Raw genomic sequence first — 21,017 nt, 5'->3', positions numbered from 1 at the left:
TAATGAGCAAGAACAACAAGCTAGTAACAAGAGGTGAGGAGAAAGCTGAAGTTTTCAATGGCGTTTTGCCTTGGTCTTTACTAGCAACCTCTCTCCTCACATTTCTTGATTTCAAGGACTGCAAAACAGGGACCTGGAGGACAAAGTGCCTCCCACTGTAAGTGAATGCAAGGTTTGTGACCACCTGAGGAATCTGAACATACATAAGCCCATGGGACCTGATGAGATTCATCCCAGAGTGCTGAGGGAACTGGCTCATATAGCTGCTAAGCCATACTCCATGATATTTGAAAAGTCCTGGAAGTCAGGTGCCTGGAAGAAAGAAAATATTACACCCTTTTTTTTTTTAAAGGGTAGAAAGAAGGACCCTAGGAACTACTAACCTGTCTAACCTCCCCTCTCTGCCTTGGGAAGATCATGGAAAAGATCCTCACAGAAGATCTGATAATGCATTTGGATGACAGGAAGGTGATTTGAGACCGCCAGCATGGCTTCACCAAGAGCAAGTCCTTCCAGAACAACCTAATGGCGTTCTACAATGGAGTGACAACATCAGTGGGCAAAGGACAACCTATGAATGTCATCTGTCTGGACTTCTGCAAGTCCTTTGACATGGTCTCCCCCCCAACAACATCCTCCTCTCTAAGTTGGAAAGATACGGATTTGATGGGTGGACTGTTCTGTAGATAGGGAATTGACTGGATGATTGCATCCAGAGGGTAGTAGTCAGTGGTTTAATGTCCAGATGGATATGGGTGACCCCTCAGGGGTTTTTACTGGGACCAGTGACATTTAATACCTTTATCAGTGGTCTAGATAGTGGGACTGAGTGCACCCTCAGCAAGTTTGCAGATGACACTAAGCTGAGTGGTGCTGTTGATAGGCCAGAGGGGCCTTGTCAAGCTGGAGGAGTGGGCCCAGTTAAACCTCATGAGGTTCAACAAGGTCAAGTGCAAGGTCCTGCACTTGGGTTGGGACAGTCGCTATTATCAATGCAGCTTGGAGACCAGCCCTGCAGAAAAGGACTTGGGGGTACTGGTGGACAAAAATTTGGACATGACTGAGCCATGTGCACTTGCAACCCAGAAGGCCAGTGGCATCCTCAGCTGCATCAAAAGAAGCATGTCCAGCAGCTAGGAAGAGGTGACTCTTCCACTTTGCTCTGGTGAGACCACCTGTGTCCAGCTCTGGGGCCCTCAACACAGGAAGGACATGAGCCTGACAGAGCAGGTTCAGAAGGTGGCTACAAAAATGATCTGAGGGTAGATTTAAACTGAACTTTAAGAAGAAGCTCTGTACTGTGAGGGTGGTGGAACGCTGGAACAAGTTGCCCAGGGAGGTGATGGAGGACCCATCCCTGGAGACATTCAAGGTCAGACTTGATGGGACTCTGAACAATCTAACCTAGTTGGGGATGACCCTGCTTATAGCAGGGGGGTTGAACTAGGTGATCTGTAGTGGTCCCTTCCAACCCAATGCCTTCTGTGATTCATATTATATTCTTATTATAATAATATCTTAATTGTTTTAAGACTGGATGGACAGCATTTGGAGGTTTTTTTCCTGGTTTTGAGTAATAAACACCTCTTAAAGATTATTCGGGAAAAAAGGTCACAAAATTACTTGTGGGTATTTGGGGTTTTTTGGGGGTTCGTTTTGTTTTATTGTTTTTAATGGCAGGGCTGAAGTTACATTAAACTATAATAATCCAATGAAACTTTGTCATCTTGCATCATCTGTAAGGTTTGATATGTCTAGTATTTGTATAGGACCTTGCTATACTACTTGGCTGTAGAAGAAAACTATTTTCATAAACAGTTTAGAAGAAAGAAGCCATCGGGGCACAAACATGTTTCTCTTTAATTTTTATTTAACCATGTTGCTCGTAATACTGCCAATTCCCAGTGGCCCAACCTATTTTCCTTTGAAACCAGCTGTGGATAGTATCTAAGCCAAATTAAAGTTTATTAAAACTTCATATTAATACTGGACTAATTATAGGCAGCATAGAAGCCTCACTGATTTTTCTTTAATTAAAGTATAGACTTGTCTATAACCATATTAAATTTAATGTCTGTATGTCAAAACTTATTACTTAATCGCAAACATGTTTTTGTGGGAAGGCTGTGTTTGTACTGGGAGTGAAGTTTGAATTTAAGGTGAACTTAATTTGAGAGTTTGTCTGTTTTGGTGATAGTGCAGATTTTGTTTTTCCACAGCATAGATGAAACTGATTTGATGCACAGTACTGTGCCTTGCCACTCTCAGTAACTGTTGTAATTTCTGATGACTGGAGAAAGCAAGTTTGCGGCGCTTCCTTCTGTGTTCTGTGGAGACTGTAAAGTTAGAAATAAAACTTAAAATGTTTTTGCTTTGACTTACCAGTGCGTGTCTTTCTGCTAGTTGTTTTTGTTCTTTTAGTAAATGACTCATTCCCCTGGTTTGCTTTAGTTTTCTGGACTTTCTCTTTTGTTCTTTTTACAGCCTATATAATGAATTGTAGCAGCACTCAGTATGTTAAATGACAAGAATGCAGTTCAAGAAGGTGCAGCCTTTTAAAGAAAAAGCCTAACTGTCTCAGAACATCAATGTTTTTGAACTGCTGATTAGATATGTGGGGAAAAAGCGTGTTAATTTCAGTTCTTTTGCAACATACGGCCAATTTCTGGCTAGATATTTTTCACCATTGATTAGAAAGGTCAATTTTTATATTTAATACGAAAAGGCCTTGGCAGCATTCTGAGTTATACACATGGTTGCATATTCTTGGTAGCATTTCAGTAATTTGCATAATTTCAGTAGCAGGAACATTGAAGTTAAGAAATCCGAGTTTAAAACCTCTGAAGTAGGAGAATTGTTAATGTGGCTGTTGTAGCTTAAAAGTAGCTTGTGTTTGAGGCTCTAGACTGTTAAAATGGAATTAGTAGTTGAGAAAACCCACAGTATATGTGCTATAATTAATGGAAATTTCAGTAGTAAAAAATGTCACCTTGTTATACGACTGTCTTCAACTTCGGTTTCTGATCTGCAGTTCTTGAGGGGATTGCTTTGCTTGACCAACGTATAATTATGTTGCCCTCTAGTGGCTACAACTCCAGTTTAAATAATGAGAAAAGAAAGGATTTTCCTGCTGCGGGAAGGAATTCAGGGATTCTTACTGGCGAGTGATCAGGTGCGTTGGGTTTTCACAGTAGCAGTGTGTTCACTTGTCTGTGGAACTACGACTTCAATAACTAAATGTCAGGATTGTAAAAAGTAAGCATAATATGCTGTACATAATTTGATAGCAGGGAACACCACCCATAATTATTATGATGGGAACACCTCCCACCTTTATTTATTATACAACTTATTTTTTATCTAATATTCTGAGATTATGATTAATGCCTCACTGGTGTGCTGATTGCAGTACTTATAGATGTGCCTTTAGCTGCTGCACGTGAAGAGTGTAGTGGCGCTTTGATGAGGTTGTAGATTCAGCTTTCAGGTGAGTGGGTATTTAAAAAAAGAAAAAGTCCACCTCTGTTAATTTTTTTTTAACTTGACATTTCCTCTAAAGTTGCCCCTTTTTTGTCTAATTCAAAGCATCACAACTGAGTTAATGAGAAAAATCACTTGACTCTTCATAGGTGAACAATATACCAGCTTTCTAACTTGAGTACGATAAGATCCCTGAATAGATAGCTGCATGGAAAAGCTTGGTAGTCAGAGGGACTAGTTATCTTTCTGTAATTTTGCATATGCTTTTCAGGATTGAAACTGTCTGTACTTCTGTCATCTCTACCTCTCATCTTCTCTTTTTACAAATGAAATTAATTCGGAATAAGAAAATATCAAGCTTATCCTAACTACCTTTTTTAGAAAAAAAGTGAGGAAAGAAAATAAGTGTTCTGATGATTATACTGAAGTACAAAGAATGACTTAAGTGATTTGGTGTACATTGTAGGAGCAACTTAATGTCGCTGCTTTTAGGAGGTAGACTGTGACAAGTTCTATCTGATGTTTCTAGCCATTAAAAGAGGATATCATCTTGCTAAGAAGAGTGTTATATTGTGTTTGTCAGTTGGATAGTGTGACCTGAAATCTGTGTATATATGGTTTGAAGTGTCTCTGGTTTTCATCTGGAAGGATCTGCCATTCGGGAAATGACTTGATGGCTGTTTAAAGAATTAAAGCATCTAAGGTGGATATTTATTCTTAGACTGGCAATCTAGAACTACTGGTGTTAGAAGAAGGTGTGTGGGGGTTTTTTTGTACTTTGAAAAATGTTGTCTTTGTTTTAGAAGGAAATAGATACATTTGGTACAAAAAACTTGCAAAGCTTGATAATGTATTTCTGAGAGGTGTGGACATCTACTTTCTCAGGCTCTGCGTCTGACAGGGGGTAAGATTGCCAGCAGTACTTAGCAATTGTCCTGCCCCTGCTCTTGCAGATTGGTCATGGGATCTTACCTTGTATTTTAAATACTGTAATGACAGATGTTTTAAAAGGTATTCAAGCTGCTTTGGGTCAAGTGGTTGTTTGGTTTTGGTGGGGTGTTTTTTTGTGGTGGGTTAGGTTTTTTTTTTTTTTAGCTTGTCTGTAGAATAAAGTTCATGGGCATGGCATTATCAGTGTAGCATACCTGACGGCTTTGTGGATGTGTTGGGAAATAGCTAGAAATAAGATGTGAAAATACTTTTGTCTGTGTAGAAAGCTGTACTGCACTAATTACCTTGGCAAGTTTTGTCACATTAGCAAACCTTCTAATCAGTAACACCAAAGTACCACATATGTGATTTTTGCCCTCAACTAAGACCAGTCTGAGTTGTGAGTCACTGTGTTTGAACCTGTAATTACCACATCTTTGAACATGCTATCTTCACTCTGCCCATTCCTCTTTGCCTGCTGGGATTGTTGTGACGTTCTGAACCAGTGAGAAGGCTGCAGCACCTGCACCTTGTTCTGAAGCCAGTAGGGCACTGCTAAAGAAATGGTTGACTGTGCTCTGAAATAGTCTATGAAAAACGAGTTCCAGTTCATACAATCTCTCACATTGCTGGCAGACCCATCTCAGTATGTGGATGCATAGTAAGATAGGTACTTATTTTCTTAAGCTTTAAAAACAAACAAACAAAACCTTAATTGTTGATCTCAGAGGAATGCCAGAATAATCTGCTTTTGTTCATTAATACTAGCGTTTGGTTATTGCTTGCTTTGAAAATCTTGACCCGGGAATGAGTTGCAAATAAATACAGCCTCCTTACAACTGTTTTCACTCTCACTTTGTTGGCAGTACGGCTTGGCAGTGCCTTGAGTACAAATATTAAACTCTCAATTATCAAATTTCTCCTCTGTGATGGAAATGAATTTTCCATTTTTGGATGGAGCCGCACCCTTCTCTGGCAGTGTTTGATTTCCAATTAATTGCATTTGCTCTCTGAATGGAATGCTGAAGTTCAAAACATAGAATAAAAATTAAATTACATTTAGTTTGTAAAAAAAAGGTTTTGTCTTTACTTGATGCAGAGAAACAGAGGAGCAAATTGCTCTGGTGACCCCTTGTTTTCAGTATGAGGAAGTGTGCAGTGAACTCTCATTGCAGTATTTTTTTCATAGTATTTGTCGTTTGGACCTGTTACCAAAATGCTTAGTTTGGGATGACTAAAATTAGTACAGTGTCATTTCTGCTTGGGCAACTCTTTTGCGTTAGAACTTGTATGTACCTAGCATTTTACTGGCTTTGTTGAATTTATATCACTATCACATTAAGCCCATCCTCAGTATGGTCGTTCTAACTCAGTTTGGAAAGGTGCTGAGTCTTGTTTTCCTTATGACACCTGTCACCTCTTAATAGCTCAGGAGCAAAAGATGTCAGAAAGCAAGAAATCTTTACTTTGTGCAAAGGAGGGATGAATTAACTAGGGCTTGCTGCAGATGTTTTACTCCCCCCCAGCCCACCCCACAGTCACTTCAGAAAAGTCCTTTCAGATGGAATATGGCCCATGCTGAAAGGGAGACAGCTTCTTCACAGATTTTTCAGGATATTTGTGGAGTTTCTATGTAGTGTTATTGTGATGATACCAAACCACTATTGCATTTGGAGGGGTTTGTGAAATCTTGTCTGGGGTTTTTTTGTTTCTCCCTTTATCTGAATATGTGATCACTGAGAGTTTTCTCTGTCATAAACCAGCAGTGCTGTGGAATTAATGATAGTAAGTAAACACAATACCTTATGTGGAAGGAGTGGAAATGAGGAAAGGTTGAAACAGAATGAAGGGAGAGGTTGTTGAAACTATACCGTTGAAAAGTGAACACTTGAAGTGATCGTTCTTTGCAAATAGAGGAGCTTTGATGTAATGATTAACTAATAGGAGAAACTAGCTGCGTGTAGCAAGATAGTTAAGCAACTTTTGCTGTACTGCATCTGCTTTGAAATGCCTGGGATTATGGTTGAGAGTTGGAGTTTTGTGAAACTAATGAGCTGCCTCATACTTTTTGCTTTCATATAAGTAGATCTTCTGTTCTGGCTCTTCATGTGGTGGAATATCTGGTAATCTTTGCTTCTGCTGGTGTTTTTGTTTGTTTGTTTATGTGTTTTGTTTTGGGTTTTTTGTTTGTTTGTTATCCCCTGAGTTGCTTGCAAATGGAAAATGTAATGGTTTATTAAACTTGTATCTGCAATGCAGATTTCTTAAGGAAAACGTCAATTTCAGTTACTTTTTGCTAATCGGTTATCTTGTTGCTTCAAGATTTTTCAGGAAGCAGAGACAATGAATAATGTTAGTGATGGGTTTCTTGTTCTAAGTATTTATCCTGCCTGATCATGATGGGATTTAAGGGTTTTCTTTGCAAGAAGCATTTTTATTTCATTGGTCTTCTGCCTTCTCTGTCAGTTCTGCCTATTTGTCCACTGTTTCCCTGCTAAAGCAGTTCAGTCTTTCACTAGGTGCTGTAGATCTTTGTGGGTTTTGGTTTTTTTTTAAATGCAAAATTTTAATAAGATTGGTCTCTTAAAATTTCAAGAGCAGGAGAGATTTAAGCATTACTTCCATTCTTAATTAGGGCAAAGCAATGTCCAAACATGACAAATCTCTCTTTTTAGGTCATATCTTTCATCACAGTCGTCAGAGACAAGACTGTATTTTATTTTGATCTTACACTTTACCAAGTTGGCCAAAGAACGTAACTACCAAGTTTTAACCACTTCTTGCTCATGAATTTAAGAACAAAACTCTTAGATCTCTGAATAGTCTTAGTGGTTTTGCCTAGTACAGAGTATTAGTACAGGTGCTTTTGCTACTTGAAGGTATGAGTAAATTGCAATGATAAATTGCAAACATTAGGAACGTTTGGAAAGAAATTGGAGTTCTATATGGGAAACTGCTCTTTGCAGAACTCAATCTTTATTTTATCTGGATACATGTGTCCTACAAATACAGCCTTTGAGACTTTGTACACTTGAAGATAATGTTTACTTTGGTTATTGCGAAGTTTGAATATGTCATATTGCCGAGCTCTCAGTAAACTGATTACAGTAAACAATGGTATTTAGCTTTCAGTCAAATTTTGGAGGAAAATACTCACGTGAGGACATCAGGATTGATAAGTGTTGTGGTAGTGAAGTGATTAGTCTGAATTTCTGGGTAATGGCCTATTAAATGTTGTTTCTGTATTTTAAAGCCATATCAAGTTGCAGCATATATCTGTGATTGATTACTACACAGCACACGGTAACATCAAGCAAAACCTCAGAAAGTCACCTTGTCCAGATGGTTTCCGCAGGGTGAATGTTTGATGTGGTGATAGAAGGTGATATAAAATATACAAAGTAATCACTGGTATAACAGTGCTAGGTGATATATAACTGTAAAAATGTCTTGCTTTACTGCTTCCTTAATGAATGGAGCTGAAAAAATTTGCAACAAGAGCAATGTCTTCCCCCAAACCCTTTTGTCCAGTTTTTATGAATTGCTTGGGTTTTTTATATGCAGCATGGAAGTTTTTTCAAAGTCTGTGTCTTGTGTTAGATATTGTCATCAATGACAGCAGTAATATAAAATAATAAGTCTCTTCATCAGATTGCTTTTGTGTTCTGACTCAATGTGGACATCTTAAGGACCACATGTGAGTAATAATTTCTTGGGAATTTTTCTCTGGATTTTGCTCTGTTGTTTATATATTTTACCTTAACGCTTAAATCAGCAAAATACTTTGAAAATCTCCCCACAACTTCAGGATGAGAATTTCATACAGAATCTAAATTATACTTGAGGATTTCTGTGTAGGCTGAGAAGTCAAATAATTTTGTCTTCTTCAAGAAAATTTCTTATAGCTGCTACTGAGTTGTGGGTTGGTGGGTTTTGTTTTGTTTTTTCTTGGTAGGAATCTTTTCTGCTTTGTCCATATTCAGAACAGAGTTTCATCTCTTTTTGAGGCCATTAATGCCCTTAATCTATCTTGTGATTTACTTGAAAAAAAGGAAAATTTGAAGCATGGAGTATGGGAAAGGGCAGACTCTATTATAATAAATATGAGATTTTTTTTTTTTTTCTACTTGCCCTGAAATAATCCAGCATTTGTGCAGAAGGCTTTCAGGACTTAGTGTGAACTGTGAGAACAAAAGTTAACTAAGAGGTACTCTGAAGAGTAGTAATTAGTAGCTATGGTGACAGATGTCTCACTGTAGCAAGTCAGTCAACTATATATAAAACAAAATTACTTTTAAATTAGAACTCTTCCTCAAGATCTCTTAATTTTAAAAATAGCATCGAAACTTTTGCATCAAAACTAGTGACATTGAGTGAAAAGACATCTATTTTTATATGAAGTCTATATATCTTGTGGTAAAACATTTTATCTTGAGGTTTTTGAGTGCCTTGTCATCCTGCTCCTTTTGACAGTGAATGCATTTCTAGATTATTTGAATAATCCATGGGTAGATCAGCACCCATGAATAAATTTTACCTCTTTGAACTACTTTAATCCACACCTTCTGTTTACCACAGAAAACTTTGTTCAATAGGAGGAATGAATATTGTGTGCCATGGCTATGATTGCTTCAGGTTACATCCATCAGCATAAATCTTCTACATGAACGTATTTATTACAGAATTTTCAGGAGTGAGGTGTTACTGCATAATAGAGAATGGTCAGGGCTTGCTCTAATGTGACTGGGCGTTTTTCTGCATTTTGCAATTACAGAACATGATTATTGGGAGGAGTTAATTACACAACTGTCAAGTTACGTTACAAATGCTTGCTTCTAGAAAACAAAAGTTTGTGAGGTTACTTGAATGCCTGCAAGAGGAGAGTGAGAGCTAATAGATTACTAATGAGAACCCTCCTTTCTAACAGTGTTTTTATTCACATTTGTTGGTAATAATTGTTTGTTTGGGATTTTGGTGGTGGGGTTTTTTTGTGTGTGTGTATGCTTGTTGGGGTTTTTTAATTAAAAAAAACATCAAACCAAACAACACACCAACAAAACCCCACAAAACACAAAAAAAACACACAGGCAGAAAATGCCCAACCCCTCAAAATACCCCCAAGACGGGACTTGGGCAAGTTTTGTGCTAATTTTTGTCTGAGTGCACAACTTCACAGTAAAAACACTATTAAATAAGCTATTTTAATACTGGTATCCTATGATGATTATTTCATTTGGAAGAATTGTTTTTTTCTGTGTGAATTCACTATCAGTGAATTACTATAATACAGTATTTTTTCTAGAGTTTTCATTGCTTCAGATGCTTGGAGTGTTGATAGTTCCTTTTAATGGCTAAAATAAATTGAAGAAATCTGAAAGTAGATTAGTGACGTTTGTACAGTTTTGTACCAAGCACTGGGATGTTGGGGGATCCAGGAACTGTAATTCTGGACTGCATTTTGTTTACTTTTCCTTTCATAAAATATAAGACTATGCAGGTCATCATGACTTCCTTCATTTACTCCAACTCCAAGTACAGTGACCTCCCAAGTCCTGATTGAGGAAAGTACTTTAAGGTCTTAAGATTCTGACATACAGCAGTTGGCAGAAGTCAGATGGCTGACACTATAAATACAGCTTGCTCTTTATGGTTATCTTGAATGGTGCCGCTGCTGTGGGAGGTGTATGTGGCTTAGGAACCAGTGTCTAAAGCATGGTCATTTTTAGCCCAGGTCATTGTCATATACCAACCAAATTAAGCAAACTGAAAATGGTAGGCATTCTGAAAACATGTTGAGCTGTTCTTCTGTCCCTGCCATGGGCAAACTTTGCTGCTTTCTGTGATGGGGATGGAGCAAATTAACTGGGATGATGGTGGGCTCAGCTGCCTCATTTCTTTTCTCCATTACCACATATGAGATTAAGATCTCAGTCTTGAATGGTATAGTGATTGTGAAAGATGTATGGGACTACGGTTTGAAGTTGAGGGCAGCAATGCATGATTACAGCAGACCTTTGGAGACAAGTGGTAGAGAGCTTCACACTCTCATCCTTTTACTTAAATTGTGAGCAGGAAGTTTTCCTTTAGTTTTAAATTAGAGGATGTAGATTGTGATACAGCTTGAGGTTCTATAACTTAGACTATTAGCCGATCTCTTCAATATGAATTACTTCATAAAAGCCAACAATATTGCTTGAGAATTTTATTTTATAATGAAGAACACAGAACATTTAAATAGACTCTTCTAAGCTCCATGTAGCTAGTTCTAAAACTGAATAATTTGAAAGTATTCCTTAATCTTTTTAGTAGCCTTTTTGTTACTAATGACCATTAATACAAATGTAAAAATGCTTTTTATGTTTGACATATATTATTTATGAATTGCCCTGATGTGGATTTTGTAGATAACTGAAAGTACTGAATAGTATTATTGAGCTATTGACTAATAGTAACATTAAGTCCTGAGCTCTTCATCTTCAGACCAGTAAGTTCAGTTACAAAAACTAGCAAATGCGAGGTTTGAATAGTGGTTTAGGAAATAAATGCTTTTGCCTAATGTGCACAACAGGTAGGAGATGGTATTAACACTGCAAGCATGCTTTCATCTTTTTCTTCTTGTGAATACTTTTAATATTCCATAATTTGAAATTCTGATAGGTATAACTGTCTGTGGAACTCACCAGTTAAAATAAACATTGCAATGTCATATGTTAAAAGGTCGGTCAGTGTTGAAATGTTTGCAGGTACAACACACCTGAAATGTTTGCTCTGCTTTGTTGAGGAAGGTGACATTTTGCTACCAAGGGGCACACTTGAGATGTGCACACAAGAGCAACTCAAGGTTGCAAGCAAATAGAAGTTGTGAGCCATTTAAGCTGTTAGTAGCTCTTGGTGCATGACATTGCCCCTCCACCTAAGGTGGTTTCTTCTCCCTGGAAATCCAACCTTTCTTCCGTGTCATAGCCCCTGTGTCCTTTTCAGGCAAAGTCTGCTGTCTTAGCTCAGACTAAAGTGAAGCTTTAGTGACAGGGCTTGTAGTGAACTTCAATGCTCTTGAACTTCCAGGACAATGGTAAGCAGCAGAGAGATAAATAGTTTACAGCACTTCAGATACATCCAGAAAAGGCTGAGCACTGTTAATACTCAGCCTCAGTTATGCTGGCACAAAACTGCTTTTACTGCCATAGTTTATTTTGCTTGACAACGGGTATGAGCAGCCAGCAGGGTTGTCCTGGCAGTACAGGACAAAGCTTCAAGCTGTAAACAGACACGGAACAACTTGGTCAGTGGAAGACTATATTCCCTGCTGTCCTCTCCCTCCTGGGCTTGCAGCTACTGACAGGTTTGGAAGGATAGCACTGAATTCCTGGGAGTAGCTGAGGACTTGAACCTTTTATGTAAGAGTAGCTGAATTTTTATTAGACGTACACATTCAGTTGAAAACTTCAGGTGAATTATTTTTGGTCCAGTGCTATTATCAAAGTTAATTATTTTTCATGTGTTTTTTGTCTGTTTAAATTTTCTTTAGCACATAGAGTGCGTAAGTTAATTATTTTTCAGAGAAATTACTGAAAACTATTAGCAAATTATGCTTCTCTCTGGGGATCTCCAATATTTATGGTCCCTGAATAGTGAGCGATCTCTCCTTCAGTCTGTTCAATCTGGCTAGAAAATCCCTTTCTTCACAGCTGGATTCACACTGTGTACTTGCCTCAGGTAGCTAGAATAATTTTTAAAAGGAGATTTGCTAAGAACTCAAAAGTTAATGCACTAGTATTTCTAAGTTGAAGGACCTGGAGTTTAGTAAGAAGAGCTATTAGATCCATGTGCTTGAGAAATAGAAAACTAAACAGAAAAGCAATTTTGCTTGCTGTACTCCACCCTGTGAATTATGCTTGCTTATGAAGACAAATATTTCTAGTTCCTTGATAGGTGGGTGGAGTTAGGCAAGTGAGAGGGAAAGGAATTTAGGTTATGTCTAAGTAGACCAGAATGATGAATCCAATCGGATCTGGAGATAATTTAGCATCTGAACTTCTTTATCTTACAGCCAAACAACTGACCTGGAATTCAGTATGGTTCACACAGTGTACTCTGCTAGCAGAAATGCTGCTCTTAAAATGAGAAAATAGCGTTTACACTTCAAGGAAGATAGAACGATCTTTTAATTGTATGTGGGAGAAAGCTTTCTGGCTGTAGTGTAATAAATGTTGGCCATATTAGTTTGACCCGATTTTGTATTGTTCTGAAATCGTTGTGCACAATTTGAATTGTGCAGATCCAATGTACTTTGCCTCCTAGTAGAATACTCAGTGTGAAACAAGTAAATTAACACAGTTGTTCAGTGTTCAATTACATAGTTTGTAGCATTAGTAGAAGAATGACATCTAACTGCAGTGTTTTATGTCTTAGCTGCTCTAAATGACAGCCTTGCTGCCCCTTTGTGGCTTAAACATGGCAGAAATGAAGCTGTTAACTTCTTAGTGGCTATAGTTCACAATTTGACGAACTTAAATATTTCTGATGTAAACTAGTGCCTCAAAGCCTGTATGAGAGGGCTCTGAAGCATATGGGAGTTGTGTGTACTTCTTTCACACAGGAAATAAGAGCTGAGGAAAAGAATAGTAAAAGTAGGAGGTCCTAAAATTGGAATTTTCTTTCTAGATTTGTTGTCTTGGCAGTGAAAATATATTGAATGAATAAAATGCCTTAATTATTGATTTTTTTCTGTCAAAGGCAACAACCTACATATTATTTAACTAATTATTAATTCAGCAGTGGAGTAAGGCTGAAGTATGTTTCATTACATGCTCTGGTCTACATCCACATCTTTAGATGTAGAATTTTTTCCTCTTCATGGAGTGCATCTCGCATCTCTGTGGATCAACTGTCTTAGTTCTCCAGTAATTCTTCTCACTGTAATTCTCAACATAATTATCCCAAACTGCAGTTTCAAGCTACGTTAGATGGAGTAGCAGTAATGTGCTCTTAAAATGGAAAAGGATGGCTATACTTAGTGATAGCAAATGTTACGTGAGACTGTCAAGATCATCGTTCTTCCTTTACTGCAGTACTGGAACAGTTCTACTAGGGGAGAGACTTGAGGTTCTTCTGTTCACTGTATTGTACTTGGGGTATTCAGATCATAAGAGTTTTCGAAAAAACCCACAATTTAAATGCTCAGGAACTTGTTAATAGGGTGTGTAACTCTTTAAACGTTGTTCCCTTTCTGTTGTCCTGTGTTTTGAGTACTCGCTCTCCACCTTTACCTTTGACCTTGTAACAAACAGTTACACAAGAGAAGGAGCTCTGTCTTTGGCTTTTGAATGTGTGTTAACTTTCTCAGAGCAAATCAAAAAACTAGCAAGATTATTAACAGTTCATTTTTGATGATGTATTTGTTTACACTTTGGGCTCATTCTAGAACTTCATGTTAAACTTGTAGTTCAATCCTCAGTGAAGTGTAGTGTAGTATATTGAGAGGAATGCTGTATATCATGAAGATGAAAAAATGCAGTGCATAAACGCAAGTTTTGTAGTCAGTAAAACAACAGATCAGTGTTTTGTTGTTCTACCATTGTGTCGTACTATAATTAAATCCAGGTAATGTGGTACGCTACTTAAGTGATTTCTTTCTTTTCAAGATTTTATGAGCCTATTTTTTGTCTTCTCTGAGATCCTTCAGAAGTGTCTCATCCTATACTGGGAACGTGTATGGCTTGGGAAACAAAACACTTCCTGACTCTCACGTGTCAGCCTAAATAGAGTTGTTTTCAGCCTATGTGTTACAGTAGTGGTCCTTAAGCAGAATGGGTTTTGTTGTCAGGGTGGGTTTGTTTTTTTTGTCTGTTTGAAGAAAACAGTATATTTCTTAGGCAGTTAAAACTTGTCCTTCTGGAGCATAGCAATTTTGCAACTTCCTAATATCAGCTAGGATTCTTATATTGTACGTGCAGGAATATCTAAGGAAGAATTCTTTTTCACTAATCTATCCACTTGAAAAGGTGTTATGATACTGGAGAGCAAGTTTCTTAAATAATTCTGTTACTTTAAGAAAGAAGGGAAACTACCACTTGAACCATACATACAGATTTAAGGATGTGATAATTCTTTAACAGTTCTTAAAAGCTGAGAGTTTGGTTTTTTAATGTTCATGAACTACAATTTCTCTACTACATTGGACAAGTTGTTAACAGGAGGCACAAAGGGCTGAGACTTCAGCTTGATCTGCAGAGAGGTGTGAATTATAAAAAACAAAAAGTATAATTGCTGCCCTTCTTTTCTGGCAGTACTGGCTTAAGCACCTTCTCTTAAATTGAGTCAGCTCTCAAAACTAGTTTGTAGTAGCTAAAACAAATGCCTGAGCCAATACACCTGAAGAGGTGGTGGTGCAACTCAGCAATGAGCACTAGGGAAGGGAGAGATGTATAGTTACTCTTTAAGCTGGCGCTGCTGCTGAAGTTCGTTAGTTTGCTCTGGGAAGCAGAAAAGAACAAGTGGTGCTGGTTTCACATAAGGCACTGTGTTACATCATAGCTGCTGTACGAAAGGCACTGCGAATTGGAGAACCAGCCAAGGATACTGCATCACTGACAGTATATTAAATACCAGTATGCTACCACAAACACTAATTAATTATTAATACTAGTTAATTCCATACGTGTTTGTGTTAGGGGTTGTGCTTGTGGGGTTTTTTTTTTTGTTCTAAAGATAATTTTTAGTAATGATACAAAAGTGGCAGAGGGCTTGACCATTGATGAAGATCGTTTGAACTACTGAAAACTGTACAGCAGTAACATTTGAGTTTCCTATTGGAAAGGGACCAGCTCTGTGGGTTCCCAACCAAGTGCTGGGTAAAGATAACTGAATCTTTTTCACCAAGTCTTGAAGTCAGTGCATATCTCCTTGGACACTGGCTTATTTACATGTTGCTGGTATTTCTTATTTCTTAACTAGATGCAGGAAGAAGAGTGTTTTCGTCCTTGTTTGTAACGACTTAGAGAATAATTTTTTGGAAACTTACATAATCAAACTCTGTAGCATGTAGTTAAATGGACATTTGTTCACTAATACTAAATGTAATGTGGCCACAGATGTGGCCATTTGGTTACAGGGGGTCTTTATATTTTTTAAAAATTTCTTTCTACTGGTATTTTGTAAGCCTTATGTTGCAGATACTGTTGCATGTCCTTTCCCATAGTCACCCTCCTGTATTTCCTTGTGCTGTCTCATCTGTTACCTGACTGCAGATGCTGCAGAAGTGTGTTTACAAGGGGCAGTGATTAATGTGAAAGATGGAGGGATAAAAGGCAGACATTATGCACAGGGAAGAAAAGGGTGGAGAAAACAAATTAGCGCAAGCATGTTTGTTCCTCCTTGCTTGTGACTCACAATTTCATAACAGAAGGATTTTCAAATGGAGCAGAACGCTAATTGAAAACAAACAGGAAGTAAAAAAAAATTCTCTGCACTGAACCTTGAGAGGGTTCAGTACTTTCAGATGAGTAATTAGCTTGTTAATTTGATTGGCTTTTAAACTTATTGTTGTCAAAGCTATATTATATGCTATTATTTTATATTAATATGTAGTACTTTAATATATAAATCACATAGAGTGAGTCTGATTGTTAATGCAGTGAATGCAGCTGTAATTTCTTGAATCTATCCACATTTATACTTACCTTCTTTATGAACACATGACTGATTATAATTTTCTTTAATTGAAGATGCAAGGGGAGAATACATAAATCTTTCATGTGCTGCTTTCCATTCTGTTACTATGTACACCTAGCAGGGCTTTCCTGTGCTGGCATTCCCCTTGCTTCCTGCATTGAGTCCCATTTTCTGGGTACAATGGTATTTAAGTTCTCAGGACAAGCACATTAGAGACATATGGTTGGTGTAATTTTCCACTATGAGCACTGAAGAGCCCTAGTGCTGGTCTCTTGCTCTATTTTTAAACCCACCTTTTCCATTGACACTATGATTTTGAGCAATATATTGTGCTTTTGAGGAGTGTGATAATAGAGGCAGATAAAAGCACAGGAAATTTTGCATGGAATCCTGAAAAAAAAAGTTGCCTGCTTTTATAGGAAAAACATGGGAATGTACCCATTTAAGTGCAGGCAACATCTCTCCTCCAGCCTTATTTTTGCTTTGGTACTTCAAGACAGGAAGTCAAGGATTTCTGCCTTCCCATCAGGTTCCTGTAATAATGACTGTCATCTTGAATGACTAAAAGTGACTCATTTCAGCAGTTACACCTGGGTGGTTAGTAAAATTCCAGTCCCCTTTTTCATGCCTCTTTCAGGCTGATCAGGTCTTAGCCAGTGAGTCTGGTCTTCTGCCAGGTGACTCCCTTATACCTGCTTCTCAGATGTAGCAGTTTTGACTTGAAGTCTTGTGTCATAAGCAGTTTCAGATTCAGTAAGTTGCTATTAAAATTTAATTAACTCCACAAATGGCTATTTGCAAAGGTACTTGATGTGGCAATCTTGAGATTAACTTAATAACATGAACTAGTATCACTGAGAGGTAAAAGCATCCTCATTTTTTTTGTTTCCTCTGTAATTTCACCGTGATCTTGTATTACAATTCCCAAATTCTGTCTTCTGCTGAAACTTTCCCTTCTGCTCTCTCTGCTATTCTTCCCTACAGCATGTTTCTGTCATGGAACACTGGTACTCTAAATGTATGAGCAGATGGAGTTTTTGTGTGTTGGCCAACATAAATATAAATTCTTACATGTGTGGCAAAAAGTGGTGTTGGTAACAGCATCTGATCCTTTCCATACAGGCAACAGGTACAATTTGTAGCAATTATTTTCATAGTGTATGTGCTAGAATTCAATCATATGTAAACTAAAAATTAAGGAAAATTTTTCTTGATAATGTGAAAATGTTGCATCCTGCTGAGGGCCTTCTGAGTTTGATACCCCTGTCCTCTTCTACACACAGAGGTCAAGCTATATTTTTTTAGCAAATACAATTTAATGGAGCTTAAGTTTCATCATACTTTTTTTTTCAGATACATTACTATTCTTTTTGTTTGTTTTCGCAGTTCTATCTTCAAGACACTAAAAGTAGTAATGGTACCTTTATTAATAGTCAGAGACTGAGTAGAGGATCTGAGGAAAGCCCACCATGTGAAATTATGTCAGGTGACATCATCCAGTTCGGTGTAGATGTGACGGAGAACACGCGGAAAGGTAAGGGTATGGATCTTTCTTTTTTTTTTTTTTAAGTATATTTATGTAGAACATTGTACTAGATTATGGTTAAGAGTAAATGGTATTCCTGTTGTAAGAAAATAGTGTGGGTGTTTTGTTGTTGTTTCTCCTTTATGCTGGCAAGTGAGTCCTATGGCCACACAAGAAACTGGATCAAGAAACAGATCTGCTTGTAAACATAGACTCTCTTCCTTTCCTCTTGCCCTAGCTAGATTTAACTAGGTTGCTTCCACAGCCCACGTTCTTCTATGGATGTGTGGGTGCCAGTGTGTATAGTGAAAATGTAGATCCAGAAAAGGAGGCTGAACTTGGGACCACATGTTTAGCTATTGCGTCACTTAAGTTGACTTAACAGCTATTTTAAAAACGCAGCATAGGCATGTGTGTAGTGCTGTGTTGGGTGTTTTTTGTTGTTGTTTTTGTTCTAATTAGTTTATTAACTACTTTTCTTTAAACCCTGAAGTTTCAGCTAATAATGTGGCAGAAATATGAAACTGCTTTTTTTTTTTTTTTTTTTTTTTTTTTTTTTTTTTTTTTTTTTTTTTTTGGTACCCAGCTCAAGTTTGAAACAGGCTAATTTAATTCTTGTCAAGATACCTACTTTGTGACTGCTGCTGATTTTGGTTTCTGCAGGTACTTTAAAATGAGGATAGAAGAATATTGCTAGCTGAAAAATGAAGTGATGGGATTTTTGTTTGGTTTTCTTGCTTTTTTTCTTCCCAGTATGTGCTCTCAGGAGATCTTGTATTTGGTAATAGCTATATATCTGTATTAATAAAAATGTAACCTCAGTCTCTTCTTTTGCATTTATGTACAGTGTTTCAGAAGCTTTTTTTTTTCTTTCTGAAGACTGGTCTTAATGGGAGTTACTGGATTGTAATCAATATGGTCAAGATGTTTTAAAGTTACCTAGTAGATTTTACTTTCTGCAAGTATGGAACTTGTGGCCATGTTTGGAAGAAGCCTAGTCCAGTAATGCAAAGATTTGTCAATAAAACGTCAGAAGTGCCATCACTGCTCTTTCTCTTTACTGTTCTGGTTTTCATAGAACTCACCCTTAAGGAGGGGTATATTATGAAAGAATGAAATGGAAGAATAATATTAAATTTAAATGCTGATGGTAAAATTCTTAAGCAACCTTTACTACTACCTCCAAAACCAAGCACCCTCAAACCACCCCTTGGTACCACAGAATTTTTAAATGGCTTTCAGTGGACAAAAGAAAAGATGTGGCCTGCTCCAAATGTTACTAATGAATTTTGTTCATTTGTGGCCAGGTAGACTATAGTTCTACAAGTCTGAAGTATGAGAGGAAGGTTAATGAATGTTAAAGAAAACACTGTTAAGCAATGGTGATAGTTAAATATTTTGTGATGGAGAGCTTCTGGAGCTGTATTATTTTTTGAGTGATTCATTGTAGTTAAGGTCCCATCACGTTGTTTAACTTTTCTCAAAAATGATGTCTCAAAGATTTAAGTCCCAGATGTCTAGTTGGAATTATCTGTTAGTTACTTAAAATGTTACTTCATGTTAAGTGCTTGCAAATATTTATGAATACTAACAATAGGCATGGAGTAAGTGAAAAGAGTACTTTCCATTTGGAACTATTAATTTGATGAGATGCTGTCCTTGCTAAAAGAAACTGAACTTTGTGTGTATTTAGACCTGAAAAAAAAATATTTTATTATTTGCTTGGATTATGAATTGGAGTTCACTTGCTTTTATCAGCAATTACTTGCAATTAGGTTATGTAGAAGTTTGTGGAAAGTTCATTGTAAGCAAGTTCTTGTCAGGAATTTGTACCTGTAGTAGTTCTTCCAAGTGGTTTTATAATAGTTTGCAGAACATGATCCCAGCCACCTGGCACTTGTGTAATGAGTGATCAGGTTTTGCAGCTTTCCTTCTACTCTTTTGCTTTGAACGTAAGAGCTGTACTCATGTTACTCATGAATGTGTTGAGATAGCTAATGAGGAAGAGCATACAAATTTGCTTTCCTAACTCCCTGTGCTCCCCTAAGCAATGAATGAAGATTGTATCATCCTGCTGGGGCATGAAACACCTGCCTCACAGTTCAAGCGTTTACCCATGAATGGGATTGGAATGCATATAAGCACATTTTTTTGCACCAGTTCATTTCAGTGGTCTTAGATGTTACTGTTAATCTAGTAATGGAACAGGCATGGTAGTAGATTTTAGATTAGTGATTTCCTTTAAAACAATTTTGCATGCTGGTATTTACATAATGCCTTACTTGCACAAGACATTTCAGCATTTTTGTGTGTAATTACAAGATAATGACAAGATAGGTAGAGTTTACTTGCCTATGTAAATTGTGAATTGTGTAAATATTGCTAGAATACATTTATTTTTGTTGTTCAGGCTGTGTCTTGGTAAATAATTTCCTTGCAAATATGATCTTGATTTGGTTCATTAAAACTTGCAAATAAGATCTTGATTTGGTTTATTAAAATAGTGGCATGTTCAGTATGTGATTTTTTTTTTTTTCAGGATATCTTACAGGAGCAGTGATTGCTCTGCTTTCTGCTGTTGAGCTGAAGTCATTAACAAGGCCACAAGGAAACATTTCCAAACCTCCTGCTTCCTTATTTGTCTACTTGTTACGTTGCTAACAAGCACACAGGCCTGCTCATTTCCCTCTTCTTAATGCAGTGCTTATCTATTAATCATCTTGCCCTGCTTTCCCCTTTATGTGTGGTTTGTTTTTTTAGCACTTCTGAAATTTCCCAATCAGTGATGGAGTGCTCCACAAGTTAGCTGGTGGTGACTTCCTAGTGTGGAGAGCAGAGCAGCAAGCTCAAATAGGGTGAAATAATGCCAGATGATTTAGTTCAAATACAGTTCATGCACTTTTTATTCTTCCAGTCAAGTCTGAATTTTTCATTTTAATCCAACTTTTCTCTGGTGTGGTGTTTGAGAAAGGATGTGCAGATCATAGAATCATAGAATCAATAAGGCTGGAAGAGACCTCAAAGATCATCGAGTCCAACCTGTCACCCTAAACCTCATGACTATCTAAACCATGGCACCAAGTGCCATGTCCAATCCCCTCTTGAACACCTCCAGGGATGGTGACTCCACCACCTCCTTGGGCAGCCCATTCCAATGGCCAGATGAGGTGGCCCAGCTCATGTTGCCAGTCAGATACCTCGAGCTCCCAAAGGGGTAGCAAGAGGTATCTGACTTGGTGCCATTATGATTATTACTTTGCGAAGCATAAACCCTGCATCAGGGCTGAGGGCAGCTCTCGGTGGTGGTTTGGAGTTCTGTGGTGAGGCGTGCAGCAGTTGCGCGTTCCAGAACGAGGCAGCAACACGTTTGTGACTGAGGTCTGGCAGAGCAGCAGCTCAGGATGCGGGT

The 21,017-nt window shown here is 37.7% G+C and overlaps 1 protein-coding gene across 16 annotated transcripts in view; it reads left to right on the top strand.

Annotated features, from left to right (window-relative positions):
• Nucleotides 1-21,017, top strand: part of SLMAP (sarcolemma associated protein) — a 79,912-nt gene that overhangs the window by 16,779 nt on the left and 42,116 nt on the right. For 14 of the 16 annotated variants that reach the window (XM_054387562.1, XM_054387561.1, XM_054387563.1 and 11 more), the window contains exon 2: nucleotides 17,470-17,617. The exons of 1 other annotated variant lie outside the window; for it this stretch is intronic. In XM_054387562.1, coding sequence (XP_054243537.1) covers nucleotides 17,470-17,617 — 148 coding nt within the window. Of the gene's footprint in view, nucleotides 1-17,469; nucleotides 17,624-21,017 lie in introns of all 16 variants that reach the window. One more of the 16 variants, XM_054387552.1, reaches the window with a different exon arrangement.

The sequence above is a fragment of the Indicator indicator genome, chromosome 15 (assembly GCF_027791375.1).
Source record: "Indicator indicator isolate 239-I01 chromosome 15, UM_Iind_1.1, whole genome shotgun sequence".
Classification (NCBI taxonomy): domain Eukaryota; kingdom Metazoa; phylum Chordata; class Aves; order Piciformes; family Indicatoridae; genus Indicator; species Indicator indicator.
The sequence above is the reverse complement of the archived record's forward strand: the minus strand, read 5'-3'. Positions and strand labels throughout refer to the sequence as shown.